General features: G+C 42.9%; 3 protein-coding genes across 3 annotated transcripts; all 3 read left to right on the top strand.

The window, feature by feature from the left end:
- The first annotated feature begins 28 nt into the window (after positions 1-28).
- LOC118365425 (proteasome activator complex subunit 3-like) lies at positions 29-9,790 on the top strand. Its single transcript, XM_035747607.2, has 11 exons — positions 29-312; positions 871-903; positions 1,116-1,178; positions 3,454-3,558; positions 7,511-7,565; positions 7,809-7,924; positions 8,058-8,126; positions 8,286-8,353; positions 8,460-8,514; positions 8,600-8,686; positions 8,810-9,790. Exons 1-11 carry the CDS (start codon positions 268-270, stop codon positions 8,888-8,890), a joined length of 777 nt encoding a protein of 258 aa, XP_035603500.1. The 5' UTR covers positions 29-267; the 3' UTR covers positions 8,891-9,790.
- A 4,746-nt stretch (positions 9,791-14,536) lies between these two features.
- Positions 14,537-17,934, top strand: LOC118365423 (primary amine oxidase, liver isozyme-like). Its single transcript, XM_035747603.2, has 4 exons — positions 14,537-16,178; positions 16,395-16,680; positions 16,797-16,929; positions 17,056-17,934. The coding sequence occupies exons 1-4, from the start codon at positions 14,606-14,608 to the stop codon at positions 17,338-17,340; spliced, it is 2,277 nt and encodes a 758-aa protein (XP_035603496.2). The 5' UTR covers positions 14,537-14,605; the 3' UTR covers positions 17,341-17,934.
- Positions 17,935-22,464: 4,530 nt separating this feature from the next.
- On the top strand, positions 22,465-25,638 carry LOC118364748 (glucose-6-phosphatase catalytic subunit 1-like). Its single transcript, XM_035746445.2, has 5 exons — positions 22,465-22,927; positions 23,151-23,260; positions 24,123-24,228; positions 24,400-24,515; positions 24,749-25,638. The coding sequence occupies exons 1-5, from the start codon at positions 22,710-22,712 to the stop codon at positions 25,255-25,257; spliced, it is 1,059 nt and encodes a 352-aa protein (XP_035602338.1). The 5' UTR covers positions 22,465-22,709; the 3' UTR covers positions 25,258-25,638.
- The last annotated feature ends 1,870 nt before the right edge of the window (positions 25,639-27,508 follow it).

Genomic DNA, 27,508 nt, shown 5'->3' with positions numbered 1-27,508 from the left:
CAATGTTGCGTAAAAATAAACACTGACACACAGTTAATGTAAATGGACGTAACCTTTGTTTATCAGTATCTAATCTTAAATTTTAAAATAATCCACGAGAAACATAGCTAGTGATGCGTTTTTTTTTGGTCCACGTGGTTGTTTTACGAGTCGCATCTTTCCTACGTCATACCTTGATTTCGAAGCAGTGTGCGGCAAAGCAACTACGAGCCACTTAAAAAACGTTTTTTTTTTGTTTATATCAGTTAATTTGATTTATTTCAAATTATGTCTTCAAAGGGCATTAAGGTAGACAATGACCTCAAAACAAAGGTAATGTTTTCACAATTTCTTTGACGCAGAAGTTGAATAATTGAGAATGCTTGCCAGGCCTAGCTAGGGAGGTTAGCTGCATTTTGCTCATTGATTATAGTAGCTAGCTACGTTATTAACACAGCACAACATCTATGAATGTTCAATTTAAAAAAATCTGAGCTCAGTAAGTGGTGTTTGTTTATCTATCCTGTTGAGACTGGACAGTAGCGATTTGTTTGTTTATCTACAGTATCCCGCATCACACATTTTAAGCACGCGGGCTGTCTTTTTATGCAGAAACGGCAACGTTAGCTAGTTACGTTAGTAACTCTATTTCCAATTTAATCTGTTGTAACACTAACAGTTCTTGGGGAGAGCGATAACATTAGCATATGTACAAATGTAACTAGATAGGTCGCCTGCTAGCTAGAGATAAAGACACGACGGGGGGGAAGTATGGTGTTAAGAACAGCTGCTCCCATCAAATGGCACGTGGTGTTATTGGACTGTCATTCAACATGGTTTTACTTTCACTCACATGTCATAAGATGTGTTCGAAAATTGTTATTTTCTCAGGTTGACGCCTTCAGAGAGCGGATCACGGGTGAGGTGAGTATCAATATTATCTCATCATGTTCCTATTTCAGACTTTTGGTCCTAGTCTTATATTGCATACATTTTACCAACCACAAATAACTATCAATCAAAAACCACAAATAACTGTTTGGAGTCGTCATGTAGTGGAGGCATCATGTATATACTGATGCTGGTGGACACGTGATCATTGATTAAAAAAAATAAAAAACTTTGTTCCTTACTAGGCTGAGAACCTGGTCGCAGACTTTTTCCCCAAAAAGTTGCTGGAACTTGACAGCTTTCTGAAGGTAATTCATATTCTAATAACAGGGATTCCTTTGTTGTACATTTTTTATTGTCAAAATAGAATCTAGGTTAATCCAGAGCCCCTTAAGTAAGGGTAAGGTTTGAGCACGCCTCCATCGACTTGGCTGTAGTGAAGTGGGTTGAGAGCCTGAAGTTCCTGTGTCCATATCACTAATTAACATGGTCCACACTAGAGCTCGGACGATAAACCGAAAATGATCAACACCAATCACAAGAATTTTGCCGATATCAATCATTACGATACGTAGCCTTTACTAGTGAAGTTTGATGTTAAATACACTTGCTAATATGGCTGATTCTTAATGAAACAGTTGATGGCAACAACCATCAAACCAGTAGTACATAATGACTGTAGTGCACATTAATGTTATAACTTATTGTTATTGCATCAATTCAGGCCATTTATTGCGCTTTGGATTTGTCCATATCACCCGGCTCTAGTCCACATGTTACAGTTTAGCTTACGTCCCTTTCCTCGCCCCTACCTAACAGCCACCCTCAAAGCATCGTTGCCCATCGCTCCACAAAAGGGGAACAACTACTTCAAGGTCTCAGAGTGAGTGACTTCACCGATTTGAAAGGCTATTAGCGCGCACCCCGCTAACTAGCTAGCCATTTCACATCAGTTACACACACCAACACAGTCGTGAGGAAGGCACGACAACGCCTCTTTCCCATTTGGGAGGCTGAAAATATTTCGCATGGGCCCTCGGATACTCAACGTTCTACAGCTGCACTATTGAGAGCATCTTGGCTGGCTGCCTCACTGCTTGGTATGGCCATGGCTTGGCATCCTGGGTCGTACGTACTACCGTCCAGGGCCTCACGCACTACCGTCCAGGGCCTCAATACCAGGCGTTGTCAGAGGAAGGCCCTAAAAATTGTCAAGTACTCCAGCCACCCAAGTCATAGACTGTTCTCTCAGCTACGGCACCAATGCACCAAGTCTGGAACCAACAGGACCCTGAACAGATTCTACCGCCAAGCCATAAGATTGTTAAATAGTTAACCAAATAGATACCTGGACTATATGCATTGAACCTTTTGCACTCTCTTTTGACTCATCACATACACTGCTACTACTGTTTATTATCTATCTTGTTGCCTAGTCACTTTACCCCACGTATATGTACAGTTGAAGTCGGAAGTTTACATACACCTTAGCCAAATACATTGAAACTCAGTTTTTCACAATTCCTGACATTTAATCCTAGTAAAAACTCTGTCAGTTAGGATCACCACTTTATTTTAAGAATGTGGAATGTCAGAATAATAGTAGAGAGAATGATTGATTTCACATTCTCAGTGGGTCAGAAGTTTCCATACTAATTGTGTGTATTTGATAGCATTGCCTTTAAATTGTTTAACTTGGGTCAAATGTTTCAGATAGCCTTCCACAAGCTTCCCACAATAAGTTGGGTGAATTGTGGCCCATTCCTCCTGACAGAACAAGACTTGTGGAAGTCTACACATTTTTTTTTTCTAAGGTCTTGGCTGATTTCTATTGATTTTCCCATGATGTCAAGCAAAGAGGCACTGAGTTTGATGGTATGCCTTGAAATACATCCACAGGTGCACCTCCAATTGTCTCAAATGATGTCAATTAGCCTAACAAGCTTCTAAAGCCATGACAGAATTTTCTGGAATTTTCCAAGCTGTTTAAAGGCACATGCAACTTTTTATTTATTTTTCCTTTATTTAACTAGGCAAGTCAGTTAAGAACAAATTCTTATTTTCAATTACGGCCTAGGAACAGTGGGTTAACTGCCTGTTCAGGGGCAGAACGACAGATTTGTACCTTGTCAGCTTGGGGATTTGAACTTGCAACCTTCCGGTCACTAGTCCAACCACTAGGCTACCCTGCCGCCACTTGGTGTGTGTAAACTTCTGACTCACTCGAATTGTCATAGTGAGTTATAAGTGAAATAATCTGTCTGTAAACAATTGTTGGAATAATTACTTGTCATTCACAAAGTAGATGTCCTAACTTACTTGCAAAAACTATAGTTTGTTAACAAGAAATTTGTGGAGTGGTTGAAAAACAAGTTTTAATGACTACAACCTAAGTGTATGTTAACTTCCGACTTCAACTGTACATATCTACCTCGTACCCCTGCACATCGAGTTGGTATATCCAAGTTATCGTTACTCATTGTGTAATTATTCCACGTGTTATTTTTCAAATTCTCTGCATTTTTGGGAAGGGCCCGTAAGCATTTGACAAATACACTGACTTGATTTCTTCATCCTTTCCAGGAGCCCATTTTGAATGTCGCAGACCTGAAAGATATCCACTCCGAGATAAACGTCAAAGTACCTGACCCAATCATTCTCAACAATAGTCATGATGGAGTAGATGTGGTAAGTTCATGGATTCTCATTTGCATCAAATCAGTATCATGAAAGTGTATACATTCAATACAAAAATTCATATTTACAATGACGGCCTAGGAACAGTGGGTTACCTGCCTGTTCAGGGGCAGAACAACATATGTTTACCTTGTCAGCTCGGATTCGATCTAGCAACCTTTCGGTTACTGGCCCAACGGTCTAACCACTAGGCTACCTGCTGCCCCCATGGTTACAGGTAACACACCTGATTTAGCAAATCAGATCTTGATTGAAGACACCGGCACCCTCAGATATCATCCTGACCAACCTGCCCTCTAAATACACCTGCTCTCTTCAACCAGGATCTCAGCGATCACCGCCTCTTTGCCTGCGTTCGTAATGGGTCTGCAGTCGAACGACCACCCGTCACCCTAAAACACTTCAGCAAGCAGGCCTTTCTAATCGACCTGGCCCGGGTATCCTGAAAGGATATTGACCTCATTCCGTCAGTAGAGGATGCCTGGTTATTCTTAGTGTTTTCCTGACCATCTTAAATAAGCATACCCCGTTTAAAAAATGTAGAACCAGGAACAGATCTAGCCCTTGGTTCACTCCAGACCTGACTGCCCTTGACCAGCACAAAAACATCCTGTGGCGTTCTGAATTAGCATCGAATAGCCCCTGCGATATGCAACTTTTTTTAGGGAAGTTAGGAACCGATATACACAGGCAGTTAGGAAAGCAAAGGCTAGCTTTTTCAAACAGAATTTGCATCCTGTAGCACAAACTCCAAAAGGTTCTGGGACACTGTAAAGTCCATGGAGAATAAGAGCACCTCCTCCCAGCTGCCCACTGCACTGAGGCTATGAAACACTGTCACCACCGATTTTTTAAATCCACGATAATTTAGAATTTAATTTTTCTACGGCTGGCCATGCTTTCCACCTGGCTACCCCGATCCCGGTCAACAGCCCTGCACCCCCCACAGCAACTTGCCAAGTCCCCCACATTTCTGCTTCACCCAAATCCAGATAGCTGATGTTCTGAAAGAGTTGCAAAATCTGGACCCCTACAAATCAGCTGGGCTAGACAATCTGGACCCTCTCTTTCTGAAATTATCCGCCGCAATTGTTGCAACCCCTATTACTAGCCTGTTCAACCTCTTTCGTATTGTCTGAGATCCCCAAAGATTGGAAAGCTGCCGCAGTCATCCCCCTCTTCAAATGGGGAGACACTAGACCCAAACTGCTACAGACCCATATCTTTCCTACCCTGCCTTTCTTTCTAAGAAACCGTATGCAACAATATGATGAAGTGTGAATATTTCTGCCACCCACACACAGCAAAACGGTTCCAAATAAATTACATTATTACGTGTTCCACCACCCATGTTATTTACATTATTAAATGTCCATGTGGGCTCTGTTATGTCGGTAAAACCACCCGCTCTCTCAAACAGACAATTAGTGAACATAAAAGTTAAATCAGGAGAAACGACAGGGATTATCCAGTCGCTGTACATTTCAATGACCTGAAGCACATTTCCACATTTAGATTTTGTGGCATAGAGAAAGTTAAGATATCAGACAGTGGAGGTGATATTAATAATACTCTGAGTAAAAGATAATATTTTTGGATTTTCACCCTCCAGACGTTATTTCCTAAAGGACTTAATGATGAAATGCCTATGTATGTTGTGAATTTGAACATGAAATAAGTCTTGAATATGTCTTGATTATTCTGACGTTTTTCGTACGATGTACCCAGTGACTAATAAAAACGTACTATGTCCTCATTGAGATTTTACAGACGTGTTCAATACGCCTTATTTATACACTTGTAATATTTATGAAATGCATATTGTTATATTTGGTAGCACTTATTTGTTTTCCCTTTGCCTCCAACCCCCTTCGATGTTTAGAACGGATGTTGGTGGGGCCAGGTCTACATAAGGGTGCTAATTATTATTTTTTTAATCACAAAAGCTCTGACGAAGGCCGTGTGGCCGATACGTAATCTTATTAAAGATCAGTGATACGTAATCTTATTAAAGATCAGTGATACTATCAAGAGCAGTGTGCGGTTTCCTTTTTCCTTCATAGTGTTCAATTGTTGCCATGCACCTGCAAATAAGATTGCTCAGATTTGCGAGTGCCTTTTGAATTTTCTAAGGTCTTTGAAAGCCAAGTTAACAAACAGATTACTGACCGTTTTGAATTCCGCCGCACCTTCTCCGCTATGCAAAACCACCATCGATAAAAGACAGTACTGTGTGGCCGCCTTCATCGACCTTGCCAAGACCTTCGACTCTGTCAATCGCCACATTCTTATCGGCAGACTCAACAGCCTTGGTTTCTCAAATGACTGCCTCGCCTGATTCACAAACTACTTCTCAGAGTTCATTGTGTCAAATTGGAGGGCCTGTTGTCCGCGCCTCTGGCAGTCTCTATGGGGGTGCCACAGGGTTAAATTCTCAGGCTGACTCTTTTCTCTGTATACGTCAATGATGTTGCTCTTGCTGCTGGTGATTCTCTGATCCACCTCTATGCAGACGACACCATTCTGTATACTTCTGGCCCATCTTTGGACACTGTTAACTAACCTCCAGACGAGCCTCAATGCCATACAACTCCTTCCGTGGCCTCCAACTGCTCTTAAATGCAAGTAAAACCAAATGCACCGATCGCTGCCCACCCGTCCAGCATCAGTACTCTGGACGGTTCTGACTTCTGAGAATATGCGGACAACTACAAATACCTAGTTATCTGGTTAGACTGTGAACTCTCCTTCCAGACTCGCATCAAACATCTCCAATCAAAACATTTAATCTAGAATCGGCTTCCTATTTTGCAACAAAGCATCCTTTACTCATGCTGCCAAATATACCCTTGTAAAACTGACTATCCTACTGATCCTTGACTTCGGCAATGTCATTTACAAAATTAGCTCCAACACTCAGCAAATTGGATGTAGTCTATCTGTTTTGTCACCAAAACCCTATATACCACCCACCACTGCGACCTGTTGGCTGGCCCTCGCTTCATATTCGTCGCCAAACCCGTTGGCTCCAGGTCATCTAAGTCTTTGCTAGGTAAAGGTCCGCCTTATCTCAGCTCACTGGTCACCATAGCAGCACCCACCCATAGCGCGGGTTCCAGCAGGTATATCTCACTGGTCATCCCCCAAAGCTTTGGCTGCCTTTCCTTCCAATTCTCTGCTGCCAATGACTGGAACGAATTTAAAAAATCACTGAAGCTGGAGACTCATATCTCCCTCAATAGCTTTAAGCATCAGTTGTCAGAGAAACTCACAGATTGCACCTGTATATTGCCCATCTGTAAATAGCCCATCCCCATGTTTTATTTATTTATTTATTGCCTTTCCTCCCCAATCTTACCTCATTTGCACACTCTGTGTGTGTATATATATATATATATATATATTTCTTTTTTCTATTATGTTATTGACAGTACATTTGTTTATTCCATGTGTAACTCTGTTGTTTGTCACACTGCTTTGCTTTATCTTGGCCAGGTCGCAGTTGTAAATGAGAACTTGTTCTCAACTGGCCTACCTGGTTAAATTTAAGGTGAAATAAAAAGACTATGAAAAGTAGAATCAGGTGTGTTATTGCTTGGCTGGAACAAAGGCTTGCACCCACAGTCAGCTAGCATTTTATTATATTGCCACTGCCTAACAACTTCATTAGTCTGATCACAAGGGTATGTTCCACATCTGAAAGAGACTACCCTGAACAAAGTGGAGGATAAGCCAACACCAGTATCTCACTCACTTTAACATAACACTGTGAAGGAATGTTAATGAGACATAAACAGAATGGCTCATTGACTCTCAGCAGGTCACTGTGTTCAATGCACTTGACCATTACTGTTCGAAGGGAGAAAAATGTGGAACCCCTTTGATCAAGGGAGACCTGTAACAGAAGTAATGCCTATGTTAATGCATGGTTAATGTTTTATAGCAAAATTCCAGAAAACGGAAAATGGAAGATGGACTCGATGATGATAACTGTCAAGGTAAACCCTTCTGCCTGTAGTCATGCATTTTGATACTTGCATAATAAGTCTGATGGCATTGCTGTACTGTAAAATACACTTGATATCTCTTAATGTCTATCAATGCTGACTTTTGCCAGAACCATTCATCTTTAATACATTTCTTGATAGAAGAGAATAGTAGACTACACTTGACTGATTTGCAGTATTCTATATTAGCTAGAAACTGCTTGGATATTTGACCTCTGAATCCCACCTCTCTAGATGGCCCCAAGGTGTTTGTCATGACAGGGGGCATGATAAAGAGCAACGGCCAGCTGGTGGACCTGATCGAAAGAGTCAAACCAGAAATAAGAACCCTCATAGAGAAATGCAACACGGTATATACCCACAAACACAGCCATTTTTATTTGAGGGATTTATTGATTGCTTTTTGAGGGCTCTCTCACTGAATTGCTTAGTGGAGATCTACTGTTAAGAAATGACTCTCATCTGTATGTCTCTCACTCTCAGGTCAAAATGTGGGTCCAGCTCTTAATCCCCAGAATAGAGGATGGTAACAACTTTGGTGTATCCATCCAGGTATTATACTTTCCTATCAGTATGAGTGCAGAGACATTCACATGTCTAGCTTCTGGTCTACTTTTCCGAACATGAACAAATCTCCATCACTAGGGTGCCGAAATTGCACTCTTTTGCCTTTCTGTCAGATGATGCTGGTCTTGTTGTTTCTGTCCACAGGAGGAAACTGTTGCTGAGCTCAGGACTGTGGAAGGAGAGGCAGCCTCTTACCTGGACCAAATTTCCAGGTATGCCACAGTATACACTACCTTGTGTTTTTATTTACTTCACAAAATTCCCTTGTGAATCTATAAAACGTTTCCTTGGACTGTCTCAAAACTTTGTTTTCAACAGATATTACATCACCAGAGCGAAGCTAGTCTCAAAAATTACAAAGTACCCTCATGTGGTAAGTGTTAACTGCATACTGTTTACATCCACATCCAATCTGCTGCCCTGAGTCCTCTCGTTGTTGACCATCCGTCTGTCTGCAGGAGGACTACCAGCGCACGGTGACTGAAATAGACGAGAAGGAATACATCAGCCTCAAGATCATTGTGTCAGAGTTGAGGAATCAATATGTGAGCAATACATGCACACCGGTCTGACTCTGTTCAACCATGTTGTATCAATGTTATGTTAGCCTGTCATGTTCTGGTGCAGATATTTGTTGACTGTAATAACCAAACCCCATCCGCTTGCAGGTGACATTACATGACATGATCCTGAAAAACATAGAGAAGATCAAGAGGCCACGAAGCAGCAACAATGAAGCCCTCTACTGAACACTCCACTTCTCCTTATCCTCTTCTCACCAACTCCTAGTAACAGCCACATTGGCAGTATTTAGATAGGCAGCCCAATTCTGATATTTTTTTCCCACTAATTATTATTTTGACCAATCAGATAAGCTCTGTTGTGATTGGTCAAAATGCCAATTAATTAGTGGGAAAAAAGCTCCAAATTGGGTTGCCTGTGTGAATGCAGCCATTGACTGTAACAGGCTTTGTTCTGGACTATTATCATCAATTCCCTCAAGGTGGACTTAAAAAGAACCTCTTTAGACATGTTCTGAAACATCCATGTTTCCAGGACTTGTGAGAAGGTTGTACCTTGATTATGGATTTTTCTCCATGTCGACCAATCAAGCGGGCTTGAACTGAACTCAAACATGGCCGGCCTCCACAAGGTTGGTAGGAGGTCAGATAACTTGTGTCCTTGTTGTCTGTGCTTGTAGTGTGTATGTCTTGTCTGGAAACTGTCATGGGAGTTTCACAGGTATACTTTGTCTGTTTTATCTTTAGTTTGTTTTTAAGGAATTATTTTTAGGATTCTGAAGTGCTTGGTGGTAACTAATTAGCTGTATGTGAGATTGTCATGGTGAGTGTGTGGGAATGCTCAGTCTGCATTTTAGTTGTAGTGTAGCTTGCAGTCCTGTCAGTTATTTCTATTTTATTTTTTCTTAGGGGACTACATAAGTACATTATGAAGGACTATGGTCTGTTTCCAGCACAATATGTAATGGCCATCCACTCCCACTCTGATCTTGGAGTTTCAATTGTGTTAAAAGCCAGATCTGTAATGTTCTCATATCCAGATGCTACGTGATGAGAGAGATGTCTTTACTGTATCTCTCCCTTAATTGTAATTATGTTTTTAAGAATAAATATTTTTACTTAATACAACTTGAGAGAATGACATGGTTTCTGACCTGTTGTATATGCTGAAACTGTGTCTCAAAGAGCTTGTGTCGTTGAATTCAAGCCTTGCTGTGAAACTTATTAACCTCAGGATGAGGGGGAAAAATACTTAGAAACCTAGCTATTAATATCTCATTTGCTATGTATTTTCATACAAATGTGAGCAAATCTGCATTTTAAAAATGTGCATTTCCCCACCAGAGGTGTTTCCCATCACACTTTTTTGTGGATAAAAGGCTGCGTGATGAAGTTTCATGTACTGAATTAAGGTCAGTGTCTCTGGCATTTTCAGCTCTACAGATTTAGTTTTGTCACGCAGTGTTGCGATAAATGGCAAATTTGCCCAATTTGGTTCGCATGATCTAGACAAGTTTGTTGATGGTGTACACAGGTTAGGTTATATGATGGATAAGAGCAAGATAACTTGTATTTGTTAATTGGCAGCTAAGCACTGTTCATGTCACTAGCATACAAATTAAGACCCTTGATTTTTATTGGAAAGGAGCATCAAGTGTGCTTTCAGCACCCTGTAGTGTAGACAACTGCATGCTTTACCAAGTTGCAGTGGGATGACCAAACATCATAGCAACGTGTGACTGCAAATTTACCTCAACATGATGATTTATTCTATCAAATTGCGTAAGAAATTTCACCACAATTCGATGCACAATTAATTTTACCGACACACAGATCCTACCATGTCGAGTGAACAAATTGTACAGAATTGTAAGGACACATCCTGTTTCTTTCACACTTGTCGTGATGTATTTTTATGCGGCAGGCCTTTACTCGCATAACTTGATGGATATAGGGGAACTTTAATCGACTACAGCAGTATTCCACTCTTACCCTAAGACGTCTGGAGCCTGCTGGTTTGTTCTACTTGATCATTAGTTGCACCCAGGTCTAAATCAGTCCCTGATTAGAGGGGAACAATGGAAGAAAATAAAAAAGCAGTGGCTTTGAGGTCCAGAGTTGAGTTTGGGGGCACTACACTATGTAGTGGTGGTATAGAGAAGTGCACCCAAGAGGTAATGTATAACAGGCTAAATAATGGGAAATAATCTAGAATTGGCTGCTGGTTGGTCATGGGCAAGGTTGTGTAAGTTACTTTCTAAATGTAACCTGTACTTTCTAAGTAATGTAATTTTGGGATTACCCAAACTCAGTAACGTAGTATGTTTTAATTTCAGTTTCTTTTGGATTACTTTCCCCTTAAGAGGCAATAGAAGAATACGAAAAGGACCCATCAAACTGATTTGGTGTGTCATAGTGGTCTCTGACTTGTAGTTAGACTCACTCAGGTGGAACAAATTTAAACTTCAGTATCGGTGTACACATCACTGACAAACGGATATTGTCCACCCCCACAGACAGTGTGGTGAAGAAGGCGCAACAACAGCGCCTCTTCAACCTCAGGAGGCTAATGAAATTTGGCTTAACACAAAACCCTCGCAAACTTTTATAGATACACAATTGAGAGCATCCTGTCGGGCTGTATCACCGCCTGGTACAGCAACTGCACTGCCCACAACCACAAAGCTCTCCAGAGGGTGGTGTGGTCTGCGTAACGCATTACCGGGGGTGAACTTCCCACCCTCCTGGACACCTACAGCACCCGATGCCATAGGAAGGTCAAAAAGATAATCAAGGACACCAACCACCCGAGCCACTGCCTGTTCACCCTGTTATCATCCAGAAGGTGAGGTCAGTACAGGTGCATCAAAGATGCCACCGAGACAGAAGCTGTTTTTCAATCTCAAGGCCATCCGACTGCTAAACAGACATCACTAGCACATCAGAGGTGGCTGCCTATAGACATAGATTAGGAATCACTGGCCACATCAATAATGTCCCTTATCTAGCATTACTCATCTCTGATGTACAAACTGCACTCCACAATATTATACAGTATCTTAGTCACTTTTAAATTGTGTTTGCATATTGCATCACCCATTTCATATGTATATCTGTATTCTATACTACACCACTGACTGTTAAACAGCAATCTCCAGCACACCAGAGGATGCTGCCTATAGACATAGATTAGGAATCACTGGCCACTTTTACTCCTCTCATATGTGTAAACTGTACTCTATACTATTCTACGGTATCTTAGTCACAGCTACACCCGCAATATCTGCTAAACACGTGTATGTTACCAATAAAATAAGATTTTTAATAATCATCTATTTTTTAAAGTATCTAATCTGTTTAAAATATTTTTGCTGGTAAAATAGCTGATTGCTTTTCTTTTTTGTAATCAGTTTTATTGAGATAACTCCCCAACCCTGCTCACGGGTGTGATATGAAATGTTCGTATATAGTGAGAGTTTAGAGAGACGGTGAGTCTTCAGCACATTACTTTACTGTATACAGAACAGTGGTTGTTTAGAGTAGCATTAGTGCCTGCTTAGGTTTATTGTACTCTTATATATGATACATTTGGTTCTTAAAGGTAAGTCTTGTCAGGGGTTACCTCTGATCCTGACCTGAACAATGTTCCAAAAGACCCCATCCAGCTGTAAACGCAACCCTGTGATGTGAATGTTGTTAATGAACTCTTAAAGGGAATGGTTGGTGTGGGCTGGTCATCTCAGATAAGATGTGCACCTCTCACAATATATACAACTGGCAACCGTTCCTTTACCGCTTTCTTCAGACCTCCCCTGCAAAATGGTCGCTCAAGGAATGTATTCGTTAGTCAAATGGATATTGATAGTCCTTGGCATTGCCTCAGTAATGGGGAACATTGTTCTAATATGGCTTAATACGAGAGATGTGACAGCAGGGCAAAAATTCCTTGCTCAACCTCTCCACCCTATAACGGGTGAACACAAGGAGCGCAGCGTTGTTTTTGCTGACATATCAGCTGAGGAATATCGTCAAGTACGCGACTACATGGGCACAATTCCAGACATAAACATGCCGTACTACTCACAAACTATGCCTTTTGATGATTACTTTAATCGACCTTTCGCTGTCAAATAAAGTGGATACGCTGCTCTACCTGGATGATAATGGACCCAAGCCGGTGAGAGATCCGAGGAGGGAGGTTTTCCATGGCACCCTCGGGTACATTAAAGACAGTGGTGGAAAAGTAAAGATACTGTACCTTAATAGAAAATTACTCAAGGAAAAGTGAAAGTCACCCAGTAAAATATTACTTGAGAGAAAGTCAAAGTATTTGGTTTTAAATATAATCGAAAGTAAATGGATCAAAAGTAAATGTAATTGTTATATTATTCCTCCTCCACCAAACTTTACAGAAGGCACTATGCATTCGGCACAAAGCATTCTCCTGGCATCCGTCAAACCTGGATTCATCTGTCAGACTGCCAGATGGTGAAGCGTGATTCATCACTCCAGAGAACGCGTTTCCACTGCTCCAGAGTCCAATAGTGGCAAGCTTTACGCCACTCCAGCCAATGCTTGGCATTGCGCATGGTGATTATAATCTTGGTGTGGCTGCACGACCATGGAAACTCATTTCATGACGCTCCCGACGAACAGGTCTTGTGCTGACGTTGCTTCCAGAGCCAGTTTGGAACTTGGTAGTGAGCGTTGCAACCGATGACAAAACGTTTATGTGCTATGCACTTCAGCACTCGGCAGTCCTGTTCTGTCAGCTTGTGTGGCCTACCACTTCACACCTGAGCTTTTGTTGCTCCTAGACGTTTCCACTTCACAATAAAGGCACTTACAGTTGACTGGGGCAAAAATCTGACGAACTGACTTGTTGGAAAGGTGGCATCCTAATGATGGAGGAACGTTGAAAGTCACTGAGCTGCTTTATAAGCTCATAATTATCCGTTGCTAATACAACATTGTCTCTGTTAGCCATGTTTTGAGGGTATACATTGTTCATTTACATTTAGGCCTACCTTGTTTACAAACATTGGTGTAAAACAAGCTTATATTTTGGGTTCTGATGGGGTAAGTCTACGACAGTTGAACTACCTCATGAATCAATGGGTATACGCTATATCATTCATGTATAGCCTATATCCAAAAATGGATGTAGCAACTAAGAGTTATAGCTGTGTTTGTTGGTTAGAATAAGATAGCTCCTTTTACGGCCTGCCTCAGAAAGAAAAGTGAGGAGCGCTATACACTATAAACCTACTTCAAACTGAGGACTTTCAGAAAGGCTGCCAAGACTTGTGGCTTTCCACTTACATCAAATGTTGGGAAGAGAATGTTGGCTGCCTTCCGAAACGGAAAACTATTCCCACCAGGGTCCAGGAAACACTGCGGGCGACAACAGACGAATCAAGACGGCGTTTTTTCACTTCGACAGTGCAGTGAGTCCCAGTCTAGTGAATTTCAACAAAAGCAACACCATCAATTGTTTTGTCTGCGCGTGATGCCTGGTTTATAGAGGCTTCCAAACAAAAATAACCATTATAGTGTATTTCAACTTCAAGAAGAAGTTGCTCTTGCAAACCACATTTTACATGTACAAATAAAAATATCTTTAAAAAATATATCAACATAACCAAGTCCCTTGAACGAGTATTTATTTGACACGAACGTGCAACCCTTTCCACAGTATGTGCGTAAAATACACTTTACGCAGGAGGAATGTTGGCCTTTATCCAAAAACTATTGGATTAAATCCCGGCAATTTGCATAACTTTATTCAAAGTATGGGAGAACTTTGCATTTCTTGAGGGTGCTGCATGGGGGTGGGACGAGGGACGGACTGGTGTGGCTCATCCCAAATTCACTTGCGCGCCTAATCTTAAATTATGCTCCTCGCAATCGCCTCCTCTATCCAGAACACCCCATGGTGTTTAGATGGTGGTTTTGAGAATGACTTCATTAGTTAAATGGTTATTGATACTCTTTGGCCTGATCTCAGTAATAGCGAATATTGTCATTGTATGTCTTTACTCGGGTAGGCTGCCCAAATGCTCCTCGAAGTCTCATCATGTTTTCAAGGGAAAACACAATGAACGCAGCGCGGTGTTTGCTGACCTGTCCGCCGAGGAATATCTCCAAGTCCGCGACTATATGAGTAATCAGAAAGACTTGGATATTTCTGTCAATGCGCTTACAAAGCCTTCAGGGAATTTCCTATTCTTAATTGATGTTTTGTTGCCAAGGAAAGCAGGTGCGCTTGGCTACCTAGATAACAATAAGCCCAAACCGGTGAGAGAGGCGACTGCGGTGGTTTTCTATGGCACCCTTGGGCACATTAAAGAATATGTGGTGGGACCTCTCCCCAACCCGATTTACCACCGCGATGTCACGGTCGAGAAGTATAAAGAAGAGTTGCCCATCAATGCGCGTACGGTCACCATTGGTGAATATGCACTTATTTCCAAGTTTATTAATGAAGAGGTATTTACAAAACTTGGTAAAATTGTGAAAGAAAGTTTTGATGTCAGTAAAGAGAAAACCCTGAATTATTTCGAAGGCATGCCTCGGGGTGTCAAATCGGGAGAGAGACAGACATGGATATCTTTCTTTCGTGATTTGAGTGGGATGTACATACACCCTGTAGGTTTGGAAGTTTTAATCAACCACGAAAGCACCAACGCGTCTCTTTGGAGTGTTAAGAGATTACTTTATAACGGTCAGTACTTCGAAAGTGTGGAGGATCTTCTAAAACAATATGATGATGGAAAAGTGACTAAAATTGTGTATAAACCTGTCCAGAACTATGCATCACTCAAACTTAAAAGTAAACCCACCGGTTTAAGCCCTCAGCAGTTTTACGCGCAAGGTAAACGCTTCAGTGTCAAGAATAATCATGTTATGTATCTCGAATGGAGTTTTGCGTTTGGTCTGAGTTCCCTCACCGGTATGAGAGTTTTTGACGTTCGTTTCAAGGGGGAGAGGATAGCTTATGAGGTTAGTGTTCAAGAGGCAATGTCAGTTTATGGTTCCATCACACCCGGCATGATTCTGACTAAGTTTTTGGACTCTAGTATCGGAATAGGTCGCTTTGCGCACGAGCTCGTTCGAGGCGTGGATTGTCCGTACGCGGCAACCTACATCGACACTTTCCGATACATTGACGTCAGTGCACCTCAGAGATTCAGGAATTCAATTTGCCTTTTTGAGCACAATACAGGCCGTCCTCTCAGAAGACACTTCTCCGACCTTTTCAGCAATAGTTATGGAGGCATGGTTAACAGTGCCTTAGTTTTTAGGACCATTACGGCCATAGGTAACTATGACTACTTGTGGGACTTCATTTTTTATCAGAGCGGCTCTGTTGAGGCCAAAGTGCATGCCACTGGATACATATCGTCATCTTTCAATGTTGACGGCAATCTCAAATACGGACACCAGGTGGCAGAAAATACTATTGGGAACATCCACACTCATTTCATCAACTTCAAAGTTGACCTGGACGTGTTGGGTAAGTGTGAACAATACATTTGGCCGAGTATGAACCGATGAAAGGTCAAGCACAGTTATAAATGTTTTAAATGTTCTTGTGGCCACTGAAGACCTGGTTTGAACCCCAGTTGGTTACATTGGTGCTGGACGTGTCTGTGAGTTATCTTTCATTTCAATGATAGGATTATAACATGATCCAATATTTCGAATTTTGAATTGGGTTTCTGTACCACAGGGGTTGAGAATGTATTCCAGACCAAGGACATGAAGTTTATGAATGTGTCTTTACCCTGGATGCCGGAGCGCTATGCCATGGTTCCTCAGCTGGTGGAGGCCCAGCTAAAGACTGAGAAGGAGGCTGCTCTCCGCTACGACACCAAGACGCCACGCTACCTTCACATCGCCAGCAACCGCACCAACCGCTGGGGCCACCAGCGCTCCTACCGCCTCCAGGTGGTCAGCTTCACCGGTGACAGCCTTCCAGAGACGGAGCCAGAGGAGAAGTCCATGTCTTGGGCTAGGTGAGTCTCCCTCCCCTCCCCTCTCCTCCTAAGGAAGGTCCTACTTCCTAAAACACAGGTTACATGTAGACCAAAGGCAAAGCAGTTTGACCAACTTTTGTTATATTATTTGACAGGTATAAAGTGGCCATCACTAAGCACAAAGACTCCGAGCAGACCAGCAGTAGCCTGTACAGTCAGAACAACATGTGGACACCAGCAGTGGACTTCAGCAAGTACATTGAGGATGACGAGAACATTGAGAACCAGGTGTGTTTTTGATCTTATGTGCCGTTGTCTTTACATATATTTTACCCCTCTCTTGAGATTTGCACATTTTCAGGTCATTGATAAATGAAGGTTTGGTAGTCACCAAATTAGTGCTTTTTCGTCTAGGACCTGGTTGCCTGGGTAACCACCGGCTTCCTCCACATTCCCCATGCTGAGGACATCCCCAACACAGTTACCGTTGGAAATGGAGGCGGAGTGATCCTGAGACCACATAACTACTTTGATGAGGACCCGTCTATTCACTCTCCAGACGGGGTGTACATCAGCCCGGGGTCAGAGGGAAACTGTGAAAATAACAAGATGGCCTGCTTGGCTGAAGACGCATGCAGCCCAGTCGTTGAACCCTTCACCTACAATGGGTTTGAAGGCACCATGAAGTTTGAAGAGTGAAAAAACAAGTCCCCAGTCCCAATCCTGAGTGTGCTCTGCACTAAACACTAAAACACTTATACAAATGTGAATCCTGCCCAAGACAACATTTGAAATCATTAAGAAACAGCATTGGATTTCTAACTTGGCATGGACTCTACAAGTTGTCAAAAGTGTTCCACAGGGATGCTGGCCCAAATTGACTCCAATGCTTCCCACAGTTGTTTCAAGTTGGCTGGGTGTCCTTTGGGTGGTGGACCATTCTTGATACACACGGGAAACTGTTTAAGATTGGAAAAACCCAGCAGCGTTGCCTTGTGCCTGGCACCTGCTATCATACCCTGTCCAACAGCACTTAAATCTTTTGTCTTGCCCATTAACCCTCTAAATGGTACACCCACTGTATATATTCAACTCAATACAGTATAGGTTTATATCTGCTCATTTGAATACTTTATCACTGCACTGAGGCTTTTCAATTCACTTTCGTCTGACCGCTCTCTGTATGAGGATGAAGCTGGGACTCTCTTGATTGTTTTGTTTATGTTTTTACCTTACACACAATAATGCATGTGTCTAGTTGTCTCTCCCAATAAAAATAATTGTTTAAAATGGGCCGGACCTCAGCTGTTTCCTGTTTTTTCAGTCTTTCTACTCCCCATGGTGTCTGCAGAGACCAGATCAAAGTGGGTGAATTAACTCCCCACCCCTCCTCACTTCATGGGAACACAAGTTCTTGTTGTAATGCATTTTAATACATTGAAAACATTTTTTACCTTTATTTAACTAGGCAAGTCAGTTAAGAATTTGTTCTTATTTACAATGACGGCCTACACCGGCCAAACCCAGATGGCGCTGGGCCAACTGTGCACCACCGTATGGGACAAACACGGCTGGTTGTGATACAGCCTGGATAAGAATTAACTTAGAATTTTTTTTCACAGTACAATAGGGTAACAAATTTAAACAGCACTGCAATTTATTTCCTGTAAACATGCATTTCTGGGGGGTTTGTTGCACAAGATTTGGTCATTTTTTAAGGCCATTGCGAGTCTAATTTCCCCCATTGGATAACCCACAGATTTTGTAACATATCTTGGCGCAGCCTCCAATCCTTACAGAAGGTGACCTGAAAATGACCTCTCGCTGGCCATCGTAAATATTTGAAGGAATGTCCATGCAGGTAACAGGCCTCTTACGCTGAACTTTGTCCACATTTTGGAGTGATGGATTTCTGCTCCGGTGCTAAGTGCCTCTTAGACCTGTGTAGGCTGCTCATCACACACACACACGCACACACACACGCACACATGTTTACTCCCACTTGTGTTGCAAAACGTCTGTTTGAATTTAACCTTCCACTTTCAATAAATTCCACTCAGACTGTGTAGACATTCAGTTACAGACCAGATGTTAAAGTGTTAGAATGTGAGGGGAACGGATACATTAAATCAACACTGGAGTTAGTGGTGTCAGAGAAAACGTTCCTATGGGTTCGCATGATTTCAGGCAGACACTAAGGACACTTTGGTTTGTCGTCCATTCTAATTAATGCCTGCAGGCTGGCTTGGTTAAAACAAGAAACATTTGTAACAAAAATAATTTCAAAAAGCACTCAGTGGAAAGCGAAGGAACTTCATTTGTCAAATTCCTAACTTGACTCCTGACATAGCAACCACACCCCACTCCCCCTAAATAAAGAGGAGAGAACTGCCTCTGTGTTAATGTCAGGGACATTTTCCACTGGATTCAAACTCTCAGCTGCCTAGTGCTGGTCACCCCAACGTCCTGGCCCTGTGACCTTCCTGCTCCACTAACCATATAACGGTCATGAGTCATGACCAGTAGACTGCTCCAGTTACTGGTAAGAACCCCCCACACACACTGATCTCAGAGGTAGACCAAATACTGGTTGTCAGTCTCTCCAGAGGCACCTTCATTCTGAGAGTCACTCCCTTGGAGTTGAAAAGTCTGCACCAAGATTACTAGACTTAGTCTAAGCAGTAAGAAGACTTGAATAGAGGAATATACACAGGATGGCCTATAGCCTACATGGAAAGATAACATAGTTCTATACAACATTAGATCAAATGCTGGCCAGATAAAACCACACATCTTTAGCTATTTACCTGAGTTCACTTGAGCTTGATTTTCATTACATAATGAAAGACCCATGCACAACTATTAGGTAACTTCAACCATGGGAAATGTTTTTCTTTATGGCAACAAGAAAATCGAGCAAAAAGTACTCAATGTCAGGGTCTCTTGGTTCAAGGCATGCTGCGAAGAGTCTGAACTGACTTGGGAAAGTATGTTGGAAGTTTCTATAAAGAACCTTACTGTCATAACAGGACTGTTTATCATTTGGATTCTCTTGGCAGACTGCCTGGCGAGACATCGAGAGCAACATGGGTGTCACATACTATAACTTCATCTGTCTATTCTCAAGGGCAATAGATGGAAAGTTGCCTACAAGTTGAGGTTCGTGTTAGTATAGTACACCACTTCCTTTGATCCTGTAGTCCTTAATTAGTCTTGTTTCTCTTTCAACAATAACTTCTAACAGATGCCATAAATGTTGAACAGACCAGATGACTTTATAAACAAAACCTCAACTTTATGGCTAAATTGTATTCTGTAAACACAGTGATGCTATTTTAATACACTAATATATCTGATGCAGCACATCAGATGATTGTTTATTCAATATTTCAATGTGCTTGTACCCGTCCCTATTAACATAAACCATCAATGAAATGAAATCTAGGCCTATGCATGGTGTGAGACCGCAGTATTTGACTACCCTTTGGAACTTCCTCAAAGGTAAGCCTCTCCAACTGATGAAAGAGGATGCTGACAGAGTCCAGAAACTCGGGGAGGAATCCAAAAATCTCCCATTGAGATCAATGCATTATTTCCGCAAAAGTCTGAGCCTTGTGATTCCCTGGTGCTAAAAGACTCCAGGAGACCGTTATCCTCCTTTTATAACGTGGTGAACAACAGCAACACTCGACAATGTAATGACCGCATGGTGACCTGCACAGGTTTACTCTCTAATGCATCATGCATCCTCACACTTGTGATGAATGTGTTGGGGATGTCTGTAATCATTAACTGATAGACCTGGTTTGGTCATAACTCACAGTCCCAAACAGCCACAGCTCAGAGGACTGATCTCCATACAAAGCAGACAACCATTGGCTGAACATTCAATATTTGGACAACTGTGTGTTTTTCTCTAGTTTATCAGCACAGTCCACTGGGACAGATGGTACCTTGGGGTGCAGGGCAGTGATGTTGGTGATGTGGTCTATGGCAAGGGTATTATTGGTGATGGAGTGCCCGGTTTAACCTCTGTTTTAACTCTGTTTATTAAGCCTGGTTATAGCACTCTGGTAATCAACATGGCACAATTAAGACAATTTCCTTGTTAATCACAGACGTATTTGTGTAGACATAAACAAGAGGCTCTTGGCTGAGTAAACATATTCACAGTTACATGTTTCATAGCAGAGATCAACCACAGTTAATGACCTCCTTGAGTTTCAATCTCACACCAGTAGCAGTCCCTTGGCTGGCTAGAAAATATCAATAGGTTTGTAATGGATTTACAAATGTTACATGAATAAATATCGCAAAAATATGTCCTATTATACCGTCAGGGAAGAGTTCAACAAAACACACTTACATCATGCATCTCTCACCTGGTTTCCCCCCTCCCCACCCCACCCCACACACACGTTCACTTGTGTGTTTGTACGTGTGGTGGGCTGCACAGTGGGACCATGCTAGTGTTATTTTTAGCTCCCTGGGGAAGATTATGGTTTGTGGAGCAAACAGCAGCAGCAGCAGCAGGCAAGGAACAGGCCTAATGTCTGTCAGCCGGCCACGGCCAGATAACATATCACCTTGGAAACTTGTGCTGGTTGGAGGATGGTGGCTGGGAACACTCAGCTAGAAGTAAACACAGACCCTCTCATCCTCCCCTCCTCTTCCCTCCATGCCTACCCTCACTAAACGAGGCTACACTCTTTTCCATCACTAGCTCGGCATGCCTGTCCAGTGTGGGTTTTTCCATATTGCCCTCTTTTTTTCCCCCTCCTCCTTTGGCCTTCAGCAACACGTGCAAAGTAGTATGTCCTGGAAAAGTCCTCTTTCTTAAAATGGTTAACCATACACTCTTAGAAAAAAAAGGAGCTATCTAGAACCTAAAAGGGTCCTTCGGCTGTCCCCACAGGAGCACCCTTTTTGGTTCCAGGTAGAATCGTTTTGGTTCCAGGTAGAACCCTTTTGGGTTCCAAGTAGGACCCTTTCCACAGAGGGTTCTACATGGAACTCAAAAGTGTTCCACGTGGAACCAAAAAGGGTTCTCCTATGGGGACAGCCAAAGGACCCTTTTGGAACCCTTGGAGAATACATGTAGTTTAAAGCAGTCATTGAATGAAATAAGAATGATGGATCAATGAGACATTGAGAGATATTGCACTTTTGAAAGGAGAAATCCGTCAGCGATTCATTGGCGCTTATATTGAACCCATACTGTTGTTATTGTTCAACTCCATAAGAGGGCAATCAGGCGGCGGGGGAAAAAGAACACACATTTACTTCATCTGGCATCTACTCACTCTGAGCTCTCAACAGGGCAGGGAGCGATAACTGGAGGAGCAGCCCCTGCACATGCATGACACGTGACGGTGGTGATGAGTATGTGTGCCTGCATATGTCTTTCAGCGGAGGCTGGTGGGAGGAACAATAGCAGGATTGGCTCATTGTAATGGCTGGAATGGAATTAATGGAACGGAGTCAAGCATGTGGTTTCCATATGTTTGATGTTTTTGATACCGTTCCATTGATTCCGTTCCAGCCATTACAATGAACCCGTCCTCCTATAGCTCCTCCCACCAGCCGCCACTGGTGTGTGTGTGTTCGCGCGTGCATGTATGTGTGTGTGTGTGTGTGGGGGGGTCCAGCAATACAAGGCCACAGGTAGTCCCCATGGTGATGCACTGACCAGCTGGCTGCAGTGCAGTCGGTCATGATGTAATGTTTGTCCAGTTCTTTTCCCTCTCCACTCTCTCCAGTTCAAAGATCAGGCGTGGTGGAGTGACCAGGTGTTCACACAGGGTATAAAAGGGATGGCAGTGGTGACAGGTGGGTACTGGACAGACAAGTAGCACACACTACAAGGGCTGCACAGAGACCTCACACCACTACCTCTCGACTTTATCGGACAATACACTCAGAACTATGGTACTGCCAGCGGGCAACTCAGCAGACACCTCTGCTCTTCTGACATAGAATATCTGACAAGGCAGCAGCTATAGATCAGTTGTCGAAGACTGTACTTAACGTTAGTGTGACTGTCAGATACAGTGAACTAGAGAGCAGCCATGGACACCGTCCACGCCTATGGGGTTAGCACCACACGATACCTCCAGACTCACTACAGGGACACTCAGAGCTGGTTCCTGTTTGTTTCCATGGCAGCTGACCTGCGGAACACCTTCTTTGTCTTCTTCCCTGTGTGTTTCCACCTGCGGGAATCAGTGGGGGTCAAGCTGGTCTGGGTGGCTGTGGTGGGAGACTGGCTCAACCTTATCTTCAAATGGTAGGTGACTGCTAATACTAATACTAATCACAGTGCTCAGATGCTAAGATAAAGAATAACAATATAATATGTATATTTCCAGGATGAAAATACTGCAGGTTCCGAATGTTTTAACAATGCTATGAGAACGATCCAACAGATGATCCCTCCATTTCGTATGTTGCCAGACAGAGGAGGATTCAATATGAGATACATGATATATTACTCTCTCATGTCTACACAGGATCCTGTTTGGCGAGCGTCCCTATTGGTGGGTTCAAGAGACTCCTTACTATGCCAACTCATCAGCGCCACAAATTGAGCAGTTCCCTATGACCTGTGAGACTAGTCCAGGTGAGTGCCTGTTTGTCTGCTGCTGGTGGCAAAACCACTTTCCCTTCTGGAGAATCCATGCAGTATTTTCAACTCAAATGAATTAAATTCCATTATTATTTTTTTTATTTTTTAAATATCTTTATTTAACTAGGCAAGTCAGTTAAGAACACATTCTTATTTACAATGACGGCCAACCAAAAGGCAAAAGGCCTCCTGGGGGGACGGGGGCTGGGATTAAAAATAAAAACAAATAAAATAAAGATATAGGACAAAACACACATCACGACAAGAGAGACAACACAACACTACATACAGAGAGACCTAAGACAACAACATAGCATGGAAGCAACACATGACAACACAGCATGGTAGCAATACAACATGGCATCAGCACAACATGGTAGCAGCACAAAACAGGGTACAAAAATTATTGGGCACAGACAACACCACAAAGGACAAGAATGTAGAGACAACAATACTTCACGCAAAGCAGCCACAACTCTCAGTAAGAGCGTCCATGATTGAGTCTTTGAATGAAAAGATTGAGATAAAACTGTCCAGTTTGAGTTTTTGTTGCAGCTCGTTCCATTAGCTGCAGCGAACTGAAAAGACGAGCTTTAGGGAACTTTAACAGAACGTGACTGGCAGAATGGGTGTTGTATGTTGAGGGTGAGGGCTGCAGTAGATATCTCAGATAGGGGGGAGTGAGACCTAAGAGGGTTTTATAAATAAGCATCAACCAGTGGGTCTTGCGACAGGTATACAGAGATGACCAGTTTACAGAGGAGTATAGAGTGCAGTTTGATTCAGTTGGATTCCATTCAGTTCGCAATTTTTCTTTCAAGCAAAACTGTACTTGACAGCAGTTCTCCTCTCACAGGAAGTCCGTCGGGTCATGCTATGAGTGCTGCAGGGGTTTACTACGCTATGATCTCATCACTCCTCGCCATCCTCCTCAAGGAACATGGGGGTCACATCAAGAACTGGTAAGAGGACAAATTTGGTTGTTTATGTTGTTTATCAGAGTTTATCCGCTAGACACAATTATCGAGATTGAATGATCCAACTCTAGGTGACTGTGTGTCTCCCCCCGTGTGTGTGTGTGTGTGTGTGTGTGTGCGCGTGCGTGTGTGCGTGCGTGTGTGTGTGTTTGTCAGGTGTGTCCGCGGGACCCTGTGGGCTGTCTTCTGGTGTGTGCAGGTGTGTGTCTGTCTCTCCAGGGTTTTCATTGCTGCCCACTTCCCTCACCAGGTTGTCGCTGGGGTCATCACAGGTCAGTGGAGAGCCCCAACTCTTATACCGAATTCTAAATCAAACCCTACACCCTACCCTGTTGTGTATGTGTGCCATTCAGAGGGTGAATGGGCAAGACAAAAGATTTAGGTGTCTTTGAACGAGGTATGGTAGTAGGTCCCTGGCGCCTTTGTTAGGTGTTTTCCCAATTGATAACATGCAAGTGAAAGCTGGGAAAGAACTTCTCTTTGACAAGCCTGTCCGTTTTCCTAGGCATCCTAGTGGCGGAGACCTTTGACCGGGTCCACTGGATCTACAGGGCTAGCCTGAGGCGCTACGTCTACACCACCCTCTCCCTGCTCTCCTTCGCTGTGGGCCTTTACCTGGTCCTCAGGGGCCTGGGGGTGGACCTGCTCTGGACCCTGGACAAGGCCCAGTGCTGGTGCCAGCAGCCCCAATGGGTCCACATAGACACTACACCCTTCGCCAGCCTCCTGCGCAACACCGGCACTCTGTTAGGCCTGGGCTTGGGCTTGCACTCGCCCCTCTACGCCGAGGCCCGGAGAGTTGGGGGTGGCGCCACCTACAGGCTGGCATGTGTGGGCGCCACACTTCCGCTGCTCCACCTACTGGACTCATTCAGGCCACCAGCCCACACCAGGGCTCTGTTCTACCTGCTGTCCTTCTGTAAGAGTGCCACTGTGCCCCTGGCCACTGTGGGCATAGTGCCCTACTGCGTGGCCGGGGCAGCGGGACAGAACGGAAAGAAACACCCGTTTTGAACTAATTCGAACTTATTGTAATTCTGTGAGAAATGCCATGAAGGGACAGACAGAGGCGGACTGTCATAGGAGAAGCAGGAATGTTCACCCCAGTTGAAAGGGCTTGAAGGTCGGTCAATAGACACTTGTTGCTGCATGAGGTGGATGTTTTATATTAGATTTTTTTCTCTTTTTTTTATCACATGCACAGATGTAGTTGCAGTGTACAGTGAAATTCTTAAGCTCCGAGCTCCAGCAGTGCAGGTGTGAATGAAACAATAAAAAAATATATTATTATTATTATGTATACATGTTTACAACGTGACAATGGTAAATATAAATGTTCATTGGGTGTAAGCAGGGTAATTGTCCGTTGGGGGGAATAAAATGTCCATTGAGGGATCAGCTGTCGTTTTTCAATGGAGAAGGGCTGGTAACCTCACGCAGTGCAGTAGTCATGGACAGGGCTTGCCCTGAGAAATTAGACAGCATAATAAATCTGTTATTAGCGCACTACTTGGTTTTCTTTTCATATGATGGGGCGACAGGGTAGCCTAGTGGTTAGAGCATTGGACTAGTAACTGGAAGGTTGCAAGTTCAAACCCCTGAGCTGACAAGGTACAAATCTGTCGTTCTGCCCCTGAACAGGCAGTTAACCCACTGTTCCTAGGCCATCATTGAAAATAAGAATTTGTTCTTAACTGACTTGCCTAGTTAAATAAAGGTAAAAATATGAGAGTCAATTCATTTAAAATTAAATATATATTTGTATTTATTGTGTACAGTCCACATGAATCATGCTCTATGAAACAGCAACTTTTCCTGTAAATGCCCTGTGATTTATAATACCCAATGGCACATTTTATTTGACAATCAAATAGCATAAGTAATAATCACTTACTGTAGATAGACCACAGTTCATTTATTTGTTATCGCTCTCAGTCAGAAAAGCCTGTGGAGGATTCAGTCTTTAGATTGTAAAATCAAGAAGCACTCCCAATCGGTTTCTTGTCTTCATGAAATATTGTTATAGGGAGAGAAGGAGGGTGAGCATAGAATGACATATATACTGAACAAAAATATAAACGCAACAAAGTGTTGGTCCCATGTTTCATGAGCTGAAACCAAAGATCCCAGAAATGTTCCATACGGACAAAAAGCAGATTTCGCTCAAATGTTACGTACAAATTGGTTTTACATCCCTGTTATTGAGCATTTCTCCTTTGCCAAGATAATACATTCACCTGACAACTGTGGCATATCAAGAAGCTGATGAAACAGCATGATCATTACACAGGGGGAGCATGCAATTGAATGACTGCAGGAATGTCCACCAGAGCTGTTGCCAGAGAATTTCATGTTCATTTCTCTATCATGAACTGCCTCCAACGTTGTTTTAGAGAATTTGATAGTATGTCCAACCGGCTTCACAACCGCAGACCACGTGTACTGCAGTCCGCCGTGAAACCGACTTCAGTGGGCAAATGCTCATCTTCGATGGCCACTGGCAAGCTGGAGAAGTTTGCTCTTCACGGATGAATCCCAGTTTCAACTGTACCGGGCAGATGGCATCGTGTGGGCGAACTGTCAATTTTGTGAACAGAGTGCCCCATGGTGGTGGTGGGGTTATGGTATGGGCAGTCATAAGCTACGGACAATGAAAACAATTGCATTTTTATCAATGGAAATTTGAATGCACAGAGATAACGTGACGAGATCCTGAGGCCCATTGTCGTGCCATTCATCCGCCACCATCACCTCATGTTTTAGCATGATAATGTCGCAAGGATCTGTACACAATTCCTAGAAGCTGATAATTTCCCAGTTCTTCCATGGCCCGCATACTCACCAGACATGTCACCCATTGAGCATGTTTGGGATGCTCTGGATCCACGTGTAAGACAGCCTGTTCCAGTTCCCGCCAACATCCAGGAACTTTGCACAGCCATTGAAGAAGTGGCCACAATAAATAGCCTAACCAACTCTATGCGAAGGAGATGTGTTGCACTGCATGAGGCAAATGGTGGTCACACCAGATACTGACTGGTTTTCTGATACAAAACCCTACTTTTTTTGTTAAATGTATCAGTGACCAACAGATGCATATCTGTATTCCCAGTCATGTGAAATCCATAAATTAGGGCCTAATGAATTTATTTAAATCGACTGATTTTCTTATATGAACTGTAACAGTAAAATCTTTGAAATTGTTGCATGTTGCATTTTTGTTCGGTATAGAACTCTATAGAACTCGGTGGGAGTGAGACTTAGT

This window comes from Oncorhynchus keta, chromosome 32 (assembly GCF_023373465.1).
Source record: "Oncorhynchus keta strain PuntledgeMale-10-30-2019 chromosome 32, Oket_V2, whole genome shotgun sequence".
NCBI lineage: Eukaryota > Metazoa > Chordata > Actinopteri > Salmoniformes > Salmonidae > Oncorhynchus > Oncorhynchus keta.
This window is presented reverse-complemented; position numbering and strand designations above follow the sequence as displayed.